The following is a 14141-nucleotide window of genomic DNA, read 5'->3' as shown; positions in this document are numbered from 1 at the left end:
TGCGCGTCTGGAGCCTGTGCCCCGCAGCGGGAGGGGCCACGATAGTGAGAGGCCCGGGCACCGCGATGAAGAGTGGCCCCCGCACCACGATGAAGAGTGGCCCCCACTTGCCGCAACTAGAGAAAGCCCTCGCACGAAACGAAGACCCAACACAGCTAGAAATAAATAAATAAATAAATAAACAAATAAGCTATTAATTAAAAAAAAGAAAATTGAGTAATGAAGAGCCCCATTCATTTTTACGCACCTATCCTGGTTACATGCACTTAACAATGGAATGAAAAAATTAAAGTTATAATAGTAGGTACCAACTTATTGCCAACTGTACACACCGGAAAAGGAAACTGGTATTGAAGTCCCAGAAGAGAGTAGTCAGGGAAAAGCTGAAACGTCAAGAGAGTGAACAAAAAACAAAACCAAAGCTTTCTTTCAAAGCTGGAAAACTCTCCTGGGGGTAACAGCAAAGTGTGTGGCTGCACTTTTTCTGAGTGCCCAGTACTGCTGCAGAGTAACCAATCCTGGGGGAGGTGGGGGGCAGTTAGGGTAGTTAACTGGTAAGGGTATAGGGCTAAGTTTGCATATCTAGTACAACACAACTTTTTCAAAGTCCTGATGGACCTTAATATTCCAATCGACTCTCATTTCCCCATTTTGCAATTAGATTAGCCTAAAGAGGAACTAGTGGCTTTAGGAGAACTGCTGAACTTTTTGTTTCAGCAACGGCTTTCTTTCCCATCAGTTCAGTCTGCCCCAAGCTTGCTGGCTGCTACTTGGGGCTAGTGTGTCAGGCTGGGGCTGTCTGAACCATGAACAGCTTGAGAGGTGCCATCCTTATCTGGGCAGTGGCAGCATGGGCTAAAATGAACAAATCTCTGGGAGACACAGATGAGGATGGATTTCAAAAATGCAAGAATGCCTTAAAACTACCTGTTCTGGCAGTCTTACCTGGAGGCGGCTGGGATAATCTGCGGAATGTGGACATGGGACGGGTGATGAGCTTGACTTACACCCACTGTAGGACCACAGAGGATGGACAGTACATCGTCCCTGATGAGGTCTTTACCATTCCCCAGAAAGAGAGCAACCTGGAGATGAACTCAAAAATCCTGGAGTCCTGGGAGAATTACCAGAGTAGCACCTCCTACTCCATCAACATGGAGCTCTCCCTTTTTTCCAAAGTCAACGGCAAGTTCTCCCCTGAGTTCCAGAGGATGAAGACCCTTCAGGTGAAGGACCAAGCTGTAACTACCCAGGTTCAGGTAAGAAACCTGGTCTACACAGTCAAAATCAACCCAGATGCAGAGCTAAGCTGGGGGTTTAAGAAGGATCTCATGGACATCGTTGAGCGTCTGGAGAACAACCAGACACGGATGGCCACCTACTTGGCGGAACTCCTGGTCCTCAACTACGGTACCCATGTCATCAGCAGTGTGGATGCAGGGGCTGCTCTCATTCAGGAGGACCACATCAGATCTTCCTTGCTCCAGGACGGCCAGAGCAGCCGCAGTGCGGTGACAGCGTCCGCTGGAATCACCTTCCTAAACATCGTGAACTTCAAATTTGAGGAGAACTACACCTCACAGGACGCCTTCACCAAGAGCTACCTCTCCAACAGAACCAACTCCAGGGTGCAAAGCATTGGAGGGCTTCCTTTTTACCCAGGCATCACCCTCCAGACTTGGCAGCAGGGTATCACCAACCACCTGGTGGCCATGGACCGAGCTGGCCTGCCTCTGTATTTCTTCATCAACCCTGACAGGCTGCCTGACTTGCCAGGACCCTTGGTGAAAAAGCTGTCTAAGACAGTGGAAACTGCCGTGAGACGCTATTACGCATTCAACACCTACCCCGGCTGCACAGATATCAAGTCGCCCAACTTCAATTTCCAGGCCAACATGGATGATGGCTCTTGCGAGGGAAAAATGACCAATTTCTCCTTTGGCGGAGTTTACCAGGAATGCACCCAGTTCTCAGGGAATGAGGTTGTCCAACTCTGCCAAAACTTGGAGCAGAAGAATCCACTCACTGGCGATTTCTCCTGCCCCTCTGGCTACACCCCAGTCCAGCTGCTATCCCAGACCCATGAGGAGGGTTACAACCACCTGGAGTGTTCACGGAGGTGTACCCTCCTCATCTTCTGCAAGAGGGTGTGTGAAGATGTCTTCCGGGTGGCCAAGGCAGAATTTAGGGCTTTCTGGTGCGTGGCCAGTGGCCAAGTACCTGAAAACTCGGGACTACTTTTTGGTGGCCTCTTCAGCGATAAGAGCATCAACCCTTTGACAAATGCACAGTCATGCCCAGCTGGCTATTTTCCACTGAGACTTTTTGAAAACCTGAAGGTATGTGCCTCTCAGGACTATGAGTTGGGATATAGGTTTTCCGTCCCATTTGGTGGGTTCTTCAGCTGTGCAGTCGGGAACCCCTTGGTGGATTCTGCCATGTACAAAGATTTAGGGGCACCTTCTCTAAAAAAGTGTCCAGGGGGTTTCAGCCAACACCTAGCCCTCATCAGTGACGGGTGCCAAGTGTCTTACTGCGTCAAAGCCGGGCTTTTTACAGGAGGGTCTCTGCCTCCCGTCAGGCTCCCACCTTACACCCAACCACCCCTCATGAGTCAGGCTGCCACCAACACTGTCCTAGTGACTAATCTTGAGACTGCAAGCTCCTGGGTTAAAGATTCCCAGAGCCACCAGTGGAGGCTGGGAGAGCCTCTCGAGCTTCGCAGGGCCATGAAGGTCATCCATGGGGACGGTAGTGGTCTGTCTGGGGGGGCCGCAGCCGGGGTCACACTGGGGGTCACCACCGTCCTGGCAGCTGTCATTGCCCTGGCTATCTACGGCACCCGGAAGTACAAGAAGAGGGGATACCAGACGGTCCAAGACGAGAGGCAGAGTTTGGTTACAGGCACGGCCGTGAATGGAGACGCCCTTGACCAAGAACAGGTGCAGAGCCCAGCCTAAACTCTCCCAGGAAACTACTTCTCTCGTCTCCAGCCAGAGCTTCAAGCATGTCTTTCATTTTTTCTTTCCACTTCTGCCTTCCTAAGTATTGATGTGGCAAATGCAACAAAAGGCAGGTATAACTTTGTGACTTTCTTAGGTCTTTGGGCCAGGAAATGAATAGAGCTACATGGACAAAGTTGGGGGAGGGGTTGGAGAACAGTTGTGACTTTTTAAGCAAAAGTCCTCCTGGAGCCTAAAACACGAGGGAGGTGTCTTTTCTCTACCTGCGTCATTAAGTATCTTCACCTGAATGCCCACGTGTAAAAAGAGAGGAGGGAGAATGTTGATATTTGAATTTGAAGACGCATTTAATCTGAGGTCAGCCATGGTTTCCAATTCATGAGCTCTAAGAATTTATGCCTTTACGTGTTACCCTCCCACTATTTTGTGTTTTTAAAAAGCTGTCTGGGTTTCATGCTCCTGGAGGCGGACAGAGCCCCCAGAAGACACAGGAGGTCCTGCTTGGCTATTGCTTTTCAGCTTTGAGGGCTCTGAATTGATAAACTGTGTCATCTCCTCCGGGTCCTCTCAACATCATCTGAACCGAGACATGGTGCCTATACTAGGCCCACGTTCTCCAACTTCACCACAGTTAAGACTTACTGAGACCAGGCCACTCTTGGACTTCAGACTAGTGTCATAAAGTCCTCAGAAAACATTTTAACATATAAACTTCTATTAGGAGGTCAAGGGAGAAGGGACGGTTTGGAGACAAGGAGTGAGTGAAGAAAGGGTAAAAACTAGAAAAGATTCTGGTGCTCATGGGAAATTGAAATTCTTACCCACAGCCAACTACTTGGTTTCGTCCTCTTAGCTCATCATAAATGGGCAAAGAAAGGAGCTGCAGGAATGGATAGATCAAGCATTACCATCTCATTTTCTGTTACCAAGGTACAATCCCTTTCTCTTCCATGGATGGCCATCCCCCCTTCAGGTCCTCCCATCACATGCACACACACCCTTGAACCCACACACACACACACACACACACACACACCACATTCCAACAAGAAGTCTGCATTATTCTGGGGGTGGGAGACAAGAAAAACGCAACAAGTCAAAGTAAGCCCACACCTAAGTATCACTTCATCCCTAAAACCTAAACAGAGTAAAAAATACCAATTATGTACCCTACTCTTATTTTTTTTTTCCAGCAGAAAGGGGCTTGACATGATCAAATCAATTCTTTTAAATGAAACGAAAAAGGCATCCAACGTCATTTGTGACGCATTTATTTCAGTTCCAGGCTGACTTCCCTGGGACATCTAGCATGACACATGATTGTTACTTGGCAGTTGGGGCTTTGCCCAATTTTAATAAGAGTATCACCTAATTGTAATTATTAGGGTGAATCTGTTAATATTCTTCTGCAACATTTTTTAGAGTTACATATTTCTTCACCAAATCAAATGTCATTGGTGAGTTATCTTTTATGAAGGATAATTTGTCCTGACCTCATTAACATTCACAGTCAAGAGTTTAGGCTTATATTAGGTCCTTCTTCTGAGGAGCTTGAAGCATCCCAGACTGTGGGGAGATGGGAGGGGGGGGTCACACATTCATCTCCCACTGTGATACAGGGAAGTGATTCACAGAATTCGAGTCGTGCTCTCAGCCAGAGACACTGATTTCTACAGCCTCTCTACCAAACCCCTGCTTCTTAAGCATTAAAATGTTCTCCTTAAGCTCTGGGTGTTTTGTGGGTATGTTTCAGCCAAGCTAACCACTTTCCTGCCAATACTGACTTCCCCGTGAATTCCTTGAAGATTACTGAGTCAGAGAGACCAAGTATAGCTAGAGCCTCCCAGACTTTTAATGCACTAACTGCCGGTTGAAATTAAAAGTTCTCCACCAACTTATATTTCTAACAACGTTGCACATAAATATGCATTAAAATGTGTTCTTAAGGAGTACTCTGCTCGACTGTTCATCCACAGGAAATCAGAATGAGGGAGTCGGCGGCTTACATTCATTGGTTCACTTTACAAAATCAGAACCTCCATGAGGGGTTCACAGGCTCTTCTTTCAGAATCCTGCTTTCCTGACTGGCTAGCTCAGGCTGGCATCTGTGGAAAGACTAACCACACTCCACAGACTATCAGAAATAGAGGCACATTTGGGTGACAAAGGTGGCTTTGCAATTGCATTTTATTTTTGGAATCTCACTAGTATCGAGATGATCAATACTAAACATGTATTTGAAAAACAACAGCCTGTAAACTATTGAAAAATACACGATATTGTAGTCAGGGGAAGGGAACTTTAAGAAGCAAACGTTCATGGCTTTTAAGGCGGTCTTTCCCCCACAGTTTCACTTACTTACTTCCCCTGCCACATGGCCTGTTCCTTTAGAGGAACAAGAAGTCAAGCTAGGTAACTTGGTCAAACATGTGGGTAGAAAAGACGTGAAAAAGTTAGAAAAAGGGACTCTCCCATTCAGTGGAAGGGTTTGTGGTTGCTTACGGACTTGGGGAGGTACCCCAAATGCCTCACAGGTCGGTGCACTGGTCTACAGAAAGCAGGTTGACGGCAATTTTGTGGTTGTTGATTTACCATTTATTGTTCTGCACATACACCTCATGAGCACCAGGTGGCGATGTCCTCTCACAGAGCAACACCAAGGACTTCAAAACACGCTGGTTCCAAACAATGATTTGCAATAGGACATTCACCTGCCCTCTCCCAGAACCACCATCTCCCCACTCCCCATCAATGCCAGTGACCACAAACAAGGAAAGAGGACAGGGTCCTTTCTTGTACCACACGGGACCTTCCCCCAATCCTCCCATGCCCACAACAGTGCAATACCAGGACGAGCACTTTTGACCAAGTATAAAACCACAGAGAAGTCCAAGCTTTACAAAAGGGAGATGAAAACACAAGGGCACACACAACTACACATACACAATTCATCTTTTAAGGGATGAGCATATAACAAGGTTCGTCTCCAATCCCATGCGTCATCCCTGGAGATTCAGGAAGGGAGAATCTAGGCTGCTGGTGCTAAGACGATGAAAGGAAAGGCATGAGATTCCCTGCACGGGGCAGGGAACACAGCAGGGCTTCCGGTGGGAGAACTTCCTGTGTCAAAGTGATGGATGCACAGGGCCTCTGCTGGCGGGGGTTCTCACCGAACCCGAGACTGTACCTTTCCAGGTTGGCACGAGAGAGAGGGCAAAGGAATGCCTCCCGCCTTGCCTGACACAGTGTTAGAGAGGAAGTTTAAGATTCCTTCTTCTGAGAAGGTCCCACAAAAAGAGCAGCATGAGGATGAGGTAGCCCCTACTGAGCATCCTTAGAGAGCAAGAGACACGGGGCACCAATACTATCAGTGCCCTGGGGGGGGAAAGGCTGGAAGGTACGAAGATGAACTCTCAAAGGGGTATTGCCCCTGGCACACCGCCTGCCTTGCATGTTCCCTGCATCGTCTTCTTTCTGCTCTTGGCCGCCCCCTTCTCCACCCACACCTTCTGCCTGACCCAGGGAAATCAATCTCTCCCCACTGCCCTCTGCCAGTTGCCAAAACATTCTTCTTGCTTTCCCACCTCCTACTGCACAGCTCTATCTACCCGCTGACGCTCAGTCTGTTTCCTCATCCCCTGTGGGTGAGGAACCCGGTGGACACTTGACAAGGGTGCTGAATGAAGGTAGGGATGGTACTAGGCTTTTATAATGAGGCTCATCTCTGGCACGGCGTAGCCTTAGCCTGGCAAAGGGCATGGACGTGACATCAAAAGCTGCAGGGTTGTCTCTTCCGTTGAGTTCAGATGTTTCCTTCCCCACTGTGGCAGGAAACTGCCCCATGGTGCGGTGAACTCAGGCCCTGGTCTGCTGGTGAGATAAATGACTGATGGGCGAGACTGAAACTCAGCCAGCAGGAACAATTCCTCCTGTCAGAGCTCCCTCTGCTGGAGCCCATGAACACCCCTAGAGCCATTCGGAAAAGGAGGGGAGCGTGACCCAGAAGCTGGGTGACACCTAGGTGAACCCACTGGCCACCCTACAGTCAAAACGTCTGCAGGCCTAAGAGCAAGCAGCTCGGAGCCCGCTCTCAGAAAAGCTTGGCTTCTGCTTCTAACTTAAATACCATTTTTCAAGGTTCTTCCATTTCCATCTTTCTAGCATCGAAAACCTTCCAAATACTATGAAATATATATGCATATATATACGTCAAACCCCCCAAACATGAGGTATATAAATTCAAATTACTATCCAGAGGAACTTCCCCCAAACACGTAGTTCAAAGAACCCACTTTCAAAGGGAGGATTGGGTTTCCCTTCTTGGTCCCCCTTCTCTCCTCCCTGACGCACAATTCCTTCCTTAATGGGAGCTGAAGGGAACGTCAGGGAGGGGATAGACAGGGTCTTGGGACACAACCCAGACGCAGGTTGGACTGCACCCTAATGTGGCCCCAATCCTGCTGGGAATGGACTAGAGTCTCCCTCACGCTCTGGGTCACCCTGTAATCGATGAGGGAGGTGAGGGGCCCAGCACCACCTCCGGGCTCTGATTAGCAAATGTGCACGGAGACAGATTGAAGCCCTCGTAGTCTGGCTCAGATCTCGTCTTGAAAGAGATACACAAAGGGGTCAGTCCAGCCCTCACCTTACACATCTTCCCAGGCATAGTTCTGTCTTCTTCTGGGTCCAAGTTTACTATGGGCTGGGCTGGCAAAGGGTGAGGCAAGTCAAGGGCGCACAGCCTAGCTGTTTCATCCCCATCAGAATGGGGGTTTGACATCTTGCAAAACAGAGTGTGAGAACTCGATGGGACCCTCCACCAACCTGGCCCAGCAGCGCACACACGCGCACACACGCACATGCACATACACACGTATGCACGCACACAGATGGCACAGAGCCCAGCCTGGGCTCCACTCACAGTGACTGGATGAAACTCATGGAATCTTTGAGCTGGTCTGGGATGAGTTGGGAAGAAGGCTATGGGCTCCTCTCCCTGAGGACTGTTCAGAGGCTAAGTGGGATGCAGGCTTGGGTCTGATCAAAGAGGGGCCGGAGACATCGTGGGATGCCGCCCCAGAGAGGAATCCCAGAGCCTATCCATCTGGATGCCTCTTTGGACAGGTCACAGGTGGGAGGAGGAGGGAGGGCCCAGAGAGGCCAGGGCGATGATGAGAGCCGAGCCTGCTCCCCGGAGCCTGTGCCACCCTGACCCTCTTGGCAAGAAGCGCTTCCGTGCTGCGCACCGAGGGACGGATTTCTGACCTCACAGCAGTTCCGCGGTTCACCACTTTGCCCCCCAGTCCTGCACAGTGAGAGCTCCTCACCTCCCGTGGAGGAGAGAAAAGCGGAAACTCCGCTCTCAAAGCAGAGTGGGAGCAGCAAGAAGCCGGCTGAGGCATGAACCTCCGGCTTCACAAGGCCAGGATAAGGAGTGCCCCTACCCTAAGTGTGCTGCCCGTGCCCCCTGCTTAGGGGGGGTGAGGGGGGGGTCCCTGCCTACCCAGCACCGAAAACTCCATGGGAACAGACTGAGGATGGCCCTCATCCCACGTCCCCTTTGCGCTGGATGAGGCTTGTGGATGACACCACCTTATTCATTCTGGCTGCTGCCCCCAGCCTGGGGCTGGGAGGGATGGGGGGATGGAGACAGGACAGGAGCGGAGACAGGGAGTTGGGAGGGCATGGCGCCAGCTTCCACCTTGACTCTCCCCACTTCCTGACCTGTGGTCCCATGGTCTCTCCCACCCCAGGGCCCCTCCGGTTCAGTCCTTCTCCTGGGCAGCACTGTCCTCAGAAATGCCCTGAGCAGCCAGTTCAGCAAGCACATTATCCAGGTAGTGGGCATCTGGGTAGCCGTGGCCAGTGAGGTTCGAGCCAAACTCTGTCTTGTGATGGACCTCATTCCAGATGACGGTATCGGACTCGCCCGTGGTGCTGGACGTACCGATGGCAAAGATGAGACGGCGATCCCAGGCCACAAGCAGCAGCTTCAGGACCTAAGAGAAGAGGCAGGAGATCAGGGTCAGGCGTTCAGTGGTGGTCAAAGACTATCCCTTGGGAAGTGGAGAGTCCTCCCAAGGGTCCTAGCCCCTCCTGCATCGTGATGCCCTAAACAGCACAGTGAATAGAAAGGGGTTTGGAAATGGAGTCAGGGACCTGCAGGTTAAGTCTTGACTCTGTCATTGACTAACTGTGTGACCTTGGACAAGTTACATCACCTCTCTGAGCTTTAATCTCCTTACTTATAAAATGGCAATGGTACACTTTACCCCTGACGGTTGTGCGCAACTTAGGGAGCACTGTGTGAAAAGCACTTTCACAGTAGCGCCTGGCACGTCTACTCAGCAGATGTTAGGTGCGAGCATCGTAGCTGCATTTTAAAAGCTGGGATCTAGGTATCCAAGGCACTTATGATCTGAGATCTTCTGAGCTATGCCCTCCCCCGCCATCACCACCACCTGAATGTGGTATTAATTGATCCACAGCTAAAGTTGTGGAATATTTCTCCAGGGACATGGTGGAAGCGTTTTGACCTCTTCCAGGCTATTTCATATTTATTTTCTCATCTGATCCTCACAGCCACCCTTTGAGGCAGGCCTGGCAGGTACTAATATTATCTCTATTTTCTTGGTGAGGCTCAGAGAGGTGTTAGGGCTTGCAGAATGTTCTAATTCAGCTACATTAGAAAAATCTTTGTTAAGATGAATGCCTGACACCCTGACCAGCATGAAGAAGGCACCCGATAAAAGTGCATTGGGTTCAAAACTGAATGACTGTAACCATGGTGTGAGCTGGAGGTGGGGAATCTTAATAGTAATAGTAATAAGAGTAGCTGGCGTTGAAACTAAGAGTTACCATTTCCTGAGTGTTTACTTACTAAGTGCCAGGCACTGGGTCATGTAATGGTTATAATAATTGGCCGAGGCAGGATGCTCATTATCCCTTCTCTGCAGAAGAGGAAACAGGCTCAGAAGACAAAAGATTTGCCTTGGTCATGCAGCTAGAAAGTGCCAGAGGGGGGCCTTGACTTCAGGACTGCTTGACTTTACCGTCCCTGGTCTCAGTCATGACTCTGTTGACTCTCAGGTGGGGATCAGTATAGATTTCATGGAGGAGGCTGCTTCTGAGCTGAGTCTCAGAGAGAGGGGAGGATATGAGGTATATTAATAGGGTAGGACGTATAGACACTGGAAAAACATATCATCCAAGGCATGGATAATTAAGATTGCTGCCACCATGCTGGGTATTTTACAAACGCTACCTTCATTTAATTCTTACAATATCCTGTCCATACAGCTAGAAATAATCACCATTCTTTTATAGATTAAGTCAACTTTATGTCAGTTCCCACAGCTGGTAAATGGCAGAACTAGGATTTGAACCCAGGCTCGTCTGGCCCCAAAGCCCATGCTCTTATTACTTTGCTCTGCAAAGGAGCCCAAGGTTAGCACCTGGGAACAGCAGACAGGAGGGATAAGGCTGAGGAACTGGTGAGAGGGGACCCACGCTGCAGTAGGTCTTGTATATCAAGCAGAGAAGATTGTCCTTGTAAAGAAGGAAGGGAAAGCCATCCTAACAATTTTGTATTGTTTCCTCTCACTTTATTTCTGTTAAGCAAGGAGAGTGATGCCAGAAACTGTGTTTCAGGATTACTATTCTGGTGACAGATAACTAGGTTGGCGGTGGCAGGATTAGAAAAGGATTCAAGCGGTTTGGAGGGCAGTGCAGGGAGAAATGTGTGGTTCAGAGCCAGAGTCCAAGATGTTCATGTGTCCAATTTGGTCCCAGGGATACAGAGTATGTCATTAACATGAAGAGGGAGGCCTGGCAGAGGAGCAGCTCTTGGCTAGAGGATTCTAATTTTAACTGTGGGACTTGATGGTGGAGATGTTTAGCCGGCAGTTGGAGCTGTAGATCTCGAGCGTAGAGACATGGCTGTTCAGGGCAAACGGGTATCAGGACTGGCCCTGACTCCTAATCTGGGAACACTGAACTGGGCACCTCTTCAGGATGATGCGGTTGATTCTCTTATTGTCCCGAACTATCTGATTCTTCCCCTCTGAGAGACTATAGCCACACTCTTTGCTATGAGCCACACTCTTTGCCAAGGGGCCTCCCTGTAGGCAGGGCACCAGCTCCTTGTCTGGCTTGTCCACGACTTGCTGGGGCCTATGAAAGGTGGGTGGAAGTAACAAGCTTCCAGGAGCAGCTTTAATGGGATTGTACACTCCTGCTTGGATTCTCTCTTGGTCCTCTGCCTCATTCCATGGGAAGGGGATGGACCACGGAAGGGCTGCTCCTTTGACCTGGATTCCAGAACAGGAAGCCACATGGAGCAGATGAAAGCTGACCCATAGCAGCAACCGAGACACAGCCACTAACATGCAAAGTACATGAGAAATAAACAGTGGTTGAAGGAAGCCACTGAGATTTAGAGGTTGTTTGTTACGCAGCATGACCTAGAGAAAGCTAACAAAGGCACACCTCTTGTTCAATAAATCAACGGTTCTTTTCACTTTTGAGATCAGGGAATGCTTTGAAACTCCAATGATTTTCTGGCCTTATCCACAGGAAAATGAACATGAAATTTTAATTCTAATTTTAGAGTTCATAGAACCACTGAAGCCTCACTGGGAATCACTAAGAATCCAGAAACCCAGTGATTTTTCCCTCTACTCTTTTGGGGAAAGGCAAAGTATTCATTAAAAAATAAATAAACAAATAAAATTCCACAAATTAAGATCCCTGCCCCAGAGCAGTGCTTCTCAAGCTTTAATATGCTGTCAGATCACTTGGGATCTTGTTAAAATGAAGTAGGTTCTAAGGTTCTGCATTTATATCAAACTCTTAGGTGTTGCCACTGGTGCTGGTCCCAGGACCTGCCATTAGGCAGCAAAGCTCTAGAGGAAGGATCCTAAAATGGATGAATTATTGCCAGTAAAATCCAGGAGAGGAAAAAGCCAAAAGCCCAGGCCCCACCACCCTGTAAAAATAAAATTCTAAACATATCCATCCTACCTCTAGTTGACTTGACTATGACTTTGCTACATGGGCATCTAGAGTTCCAAGAGACCCAGTTCTGTTTAGCATCGTAGGGAGCAAACTTGTGGCCCTAAGAGACAAGTAAATTCCCCAGCCCTACGCTGAAACCTGCTCTCTCACCTTTCTCCCCTTCTCGCTGTCTGGAAGGTAACAGTGTCGTGGGAAGCCACGGGCGCTGAAACTTTTCCCAGGATTTGGGTGTTCTGGCCCCTGAAAGCAGAAAAAAAAGAGAGGAAAGAGCATTTTTCAAAATCTTTTGGATGCAGGGGGTGCAGGCTGTGATTGATTCAAATAATGATGAATACTAATGGCCACAGAGTCTAGACAGAGAACAGACCCAAACAGCAGTGAGAGTAGTGGTTTAACACATACTCGAGTCATTGGACCTGGCTCTGGACCCAGAGCTGCTGCCTCCCAGCTGTGTTAGCTGGAGCTGCTCTCTCTTGGGGTGTTAATTCCCCACCCCTTAAATAAGGAAGATGTGGGATTCGCACCTTGTGGGACGTTATGAATGTTAAGGCGCACATTCAGAGCTCAGCAGCTGTTGATCACCTTCATCATCATCTATTCTGGCTCGTTTGTTTTACAAAAGAGGAAAACTGCAGCCCCAGAGGTTAAATGACTTCCTTTATGTTAATGGCTTTGCCAAAACTTAAGCCCAGGTTTCCTGAAGCATACTCTGGACTTTTTTAACCTCTAAACTACTCAGAATAACGTAAGTGCCTGTGAGCTTTGAGCCAAGAGCCATGCGATCAGAATTATCTGAATGATTCTTGGGGATTTTCTCCGTTGTCCTCAAGGGTTTTGGTTTGTTTTCTTATTTAACAATATACATTGACATATTCACGACTAAAAATCTTCTGACAATTCAACTGTCATCATCCAACACCCCTATTAAGCTAGCGGTCTCAAGCCACCAGGTGGGAAAGAAACTGAAGCAGAATTTAGTCAAAAACAAGGCTTCCTAATCAGGGTTCAGAATGGTTTACAGGTCCCTTTGAGAAGCTCATGGAAAACGAGGGATTTTCTCCCAGTAACAATGCACATATTTTCCCCCTACACACAAACGTTTGTCTATAATTTCTGAGCACCCCTAGCCCCCCTCAGAGTCTGTGAAACCCTGTTTTAAAATCCCTTCTAGATGAAGCCAATATGATATTGATAATTCCACACAGTTCCTGGTACAAGCTCTCACACAGTAGATCAGTAACCGTATCCTGGCTGAACAAATGAATGAGGAGTGAATGCAGGAATGAATGAATGAGTGACAAAGCTTCAAGAAAACACAGATTTTCCATTTTCTCTTACTATGGACGACAGTTCCAAAATGATTTAAAAATTATGTGATTAAAACAATTTTTTTTAATAGCATGTTCAGGATCATGTATGATTTTGCAAACTGAACAGCATGATGAGTACAGTGGAGTCTCAGAGAAGGGAAAGATCACAGGGAACGGAAAGAGGCAACAGTGTCTTCTGGGAGACGCGGGACCTGAGGTGTCTGAATTTCACATTCTTATGAAATCACGTTTACAACATTCCCACGGCCATGGCTGTTTCTAAGCCAGGCTGGACAACTGATGGCCGATTCTCACCACGGTTCTGCCCGCTCCTCTCCTGCCCGGGACTTGCCTGTTATGCGGCCAACACAGACACCTGCCTGGCACCAGCCCAGCAAGGCTGTGTGCTCCCTGCACGCTGCTAAGCTCAGCAGTCACGACTCTGCCTTGGCCCCGCTCGGAGTCTCTCCCCCAGAGGATCATTGTCTGCAGTGAAGGCAGAGCTTAAAGGACCTCACTCCTCATGAAAGCCCAAGCCTGTGTGGTCCCTGGAGTCTCCAGGAATGGACTTTGCCCTGAGGGTTCTGCTACCGACTCTCAGGGGTGGTCTACGGAGTGGCTGTAAGGACAGTGCACAGATGCATTGCCTTTGACACAAGCTTGGGTTTTCCTAGGGGAGCCACGGCACCTCCAGAGGCAGCAGGCGGGCACCTCTATACCCGAGTGCAGGCTCCCCATTCTTTGGTCCTGGAGTCCGGGAAAAAAGAACATCCTCCAAAGTGGTGGCCCCACTCCGACTTTGCCCACGTCAGTCTGTCCTACTTCCCACCAAGGCCATTGGCTGTTCCTCAGG

At 48.8% G+C, this 14141-nt stretch overlaps 2 protein-coding genes across 2 annotated transcripts in view; one reads left to right on the top strand and one right to left on the bottom strand.

Moving 5' to 3' along the window:
* The first annotated feature begins 806 nt into the window (after positions 1-806).
* Positions 807-3117, top strand: MPEG1 (macrophage expressed 1). Its single transcript, XM_059929729.1, has one exon. The coding sequence runs from the start codon at positions 807-809 to the stop codon at positions 2958-2960; it is 2154 nt and encodes a 717-aa protein (XP_059785712.1). The 3' UTR covers positions 2961-3117.
* Positions 3118-5549: 2432 nt separating this feature from the next.
* Positions 5550-14141, bottom strand: part of DTX4 (deltex E3 ubiquitin ligase 4) — a 33261-nt gene continuing 24669 nt past the window's right edge. Inside the window, exons 8-9 of the mRNA XM_059931657.1 lie at positions 12129-12218; positions 5550-8962 (exon numbers count right to left, since the gene is read on the bottom strand). Of these exons, the coding sequence (XP_059787640.1) occupies positions 8729-8962; positions 12129-12218 (324 nt within the window). The 3' untranslated portion in view covers positions 5550-8728. The remainder of the gene's footprint in view (positions 8963-12128; positions 12219-14141) is intronic.

Source organism: Balaenoptera ricei, chromosome 8 (genome assembly GCF_028023285.1).
Source record: "Balaenoptera ricei isolate mBalRic1 chromosome 8, mBalRic1.hap2, whole genome shotgun sequence".
In the NCBI taxonomy this organism is placed as follows: Eukaryota; Metazoa; Chordata; class Mammalia; order Artiodactyla; family Balaenopteridae; genus Balaenoptera; species Balaenoptera ricei.
Note: the sequence above shows the minus strand (reverse complement) of the source record. Positions and strands in the feature narration are given on the sequence as shown.